General features: G+C 64.4%; 1 protein-coding gene across 2 annotated transcripts in view; it reads right to left on the bottom strand.

Moving 5' to 3' along the window:
• Positions 1–580, bottom strand: part of TTC39A (tetratricopeptide repeat domain 39A) — a 62,419-nt gene extending 61,839 nt beyond the window's left edge. Inside the window, exon 1 of one of the 2 annotated variants that reach the window (XR_006888529.1) lies at positions 171–580. Coding sequence is in view for 1 of the 2 variants with exons in the window: in XM_046660466.1 (XP_046516422.1) it covers positions 171–433 (263 nt within the window). In the remaining variant the exon portion in view is untranslated. The remainder of the gene's footprint in view (positions 1–170) is intronic. The other variant, XM_046660466.1, reaches the window with a different exon arrangement.
• Between the last annotated feature and the right edge of the window lie 587 nt (positions 581–1,167).

Here is a 1,167-nt window from a genome sequence, read left to right as displayed (position 1 = left end):
GGGACGGGCGGGGCCGCCCCTCCCCGGCCCTCCCGCCATGACCACGCGCCAGCAGCCCGCACACTGCTGTCCCCAGCTGGGCCCCCTCAGCTGTCCCTGCTGTCGGCTCTTCCCCAGCAGCCCCTCGGTCGCCTCCGCGCCTCCCGCGAGTCCCGGCCCCCGCCCGGTACCTGCGGTCTCTTTTACTGGAGGCCGCCCCCTTCCAGGCGGTGAGAAAGGCCATGGCCCCGGGCCGGACGCGGACGCGGGCGTCCCCTCGTGGCGACAGCGGCGGCTCCGGCGGCAACACCTGGACGGGGCGGGCAAGGGGGACCGGCGACTCCTCCTCGCCGCGGCGGGCGCCTCCCTCCCTGGCAACGGCGTCGGTGTCCGGGAGCCGCCCTGGGGTCCCACGGCAAGACCACTCCCATCCAGAGCCGGGGAAACCCATCATTAGTTACAAGGAGAAACCGAGGCCCAGGATGGCCAGGGATTTGTCCAAGCGCACACAGAAGCCAGTGCCCGCCCCAGGACCCACCCCAGGCCCCTCCGCTCCGAGGCTAGAGCCTCCTCCGTGCTGATGGGCAATGGTGTCACCAACGCCTTTCCCTCCTGCCTTAAGTACAGAACCTAACCAGGGCCGCACCTAAATGGGGTCACCAGCTGGGGCCTGCCACAAGAGCAGGGCACAGAGCAGGGGAGCAGAGAGGCAGGAAAGAGCTGCCTGCGCCTAAGAGGAGAGGCTGCTGGCCAGGCAAGGCACTGGGACACGACCCTGTTCACAGACTTCTGATCCCAGACCCCTGTGGGAGGTGGCAGTCAGAGGAGTAAGAGAGGCAGCCCGTCTCCAGTACAAACTTTCTTTGAAACCCCATGTTTTGTCTTAGGTCGTGTGAGTTTTTGATTTTTATTGTAAATAACTACTAACAAGTGGAAGAATAGGCTCTGGAGCAAGGTGAACACCCGGCAGTGCAGTCCAGCAGGCCTCCCAGGGCGGCTCCACCAAGGACAAGGAGCTGGGGAGCGCCTTGAGGAGGTATTTGAGAAGGATCACTCCATGTCCAGCATGAAGGATGGATTCAAGGGTCCCTGGAGACTTCTCTCAGTAAGAGAGGATGGGGGTTGAACACGCGGCAGGGGCAGGGTGGATAAGGGGCCATTTCCCTCTCCTTTTGGGCTGGGCCTGTG

The sequence above is a fragment of the Equus quagga genome, chromosome 5 (genome assembly GCF_021613505.1).
Source record: "Equus quagga isolate Etosha38 chromosome 5, UCLA_HA_Equagga_1.0, whole genome shotgun sequence".
NCBI classification, from domain to species: Eukaryota; Metazoa; Chordata; class Mammalia; order Perissodactyla; family Equidae; genus Equus; species Equus quagga.
This window is presented reverse-complemented; position numbering and strand designations above follow the sequence as displayed.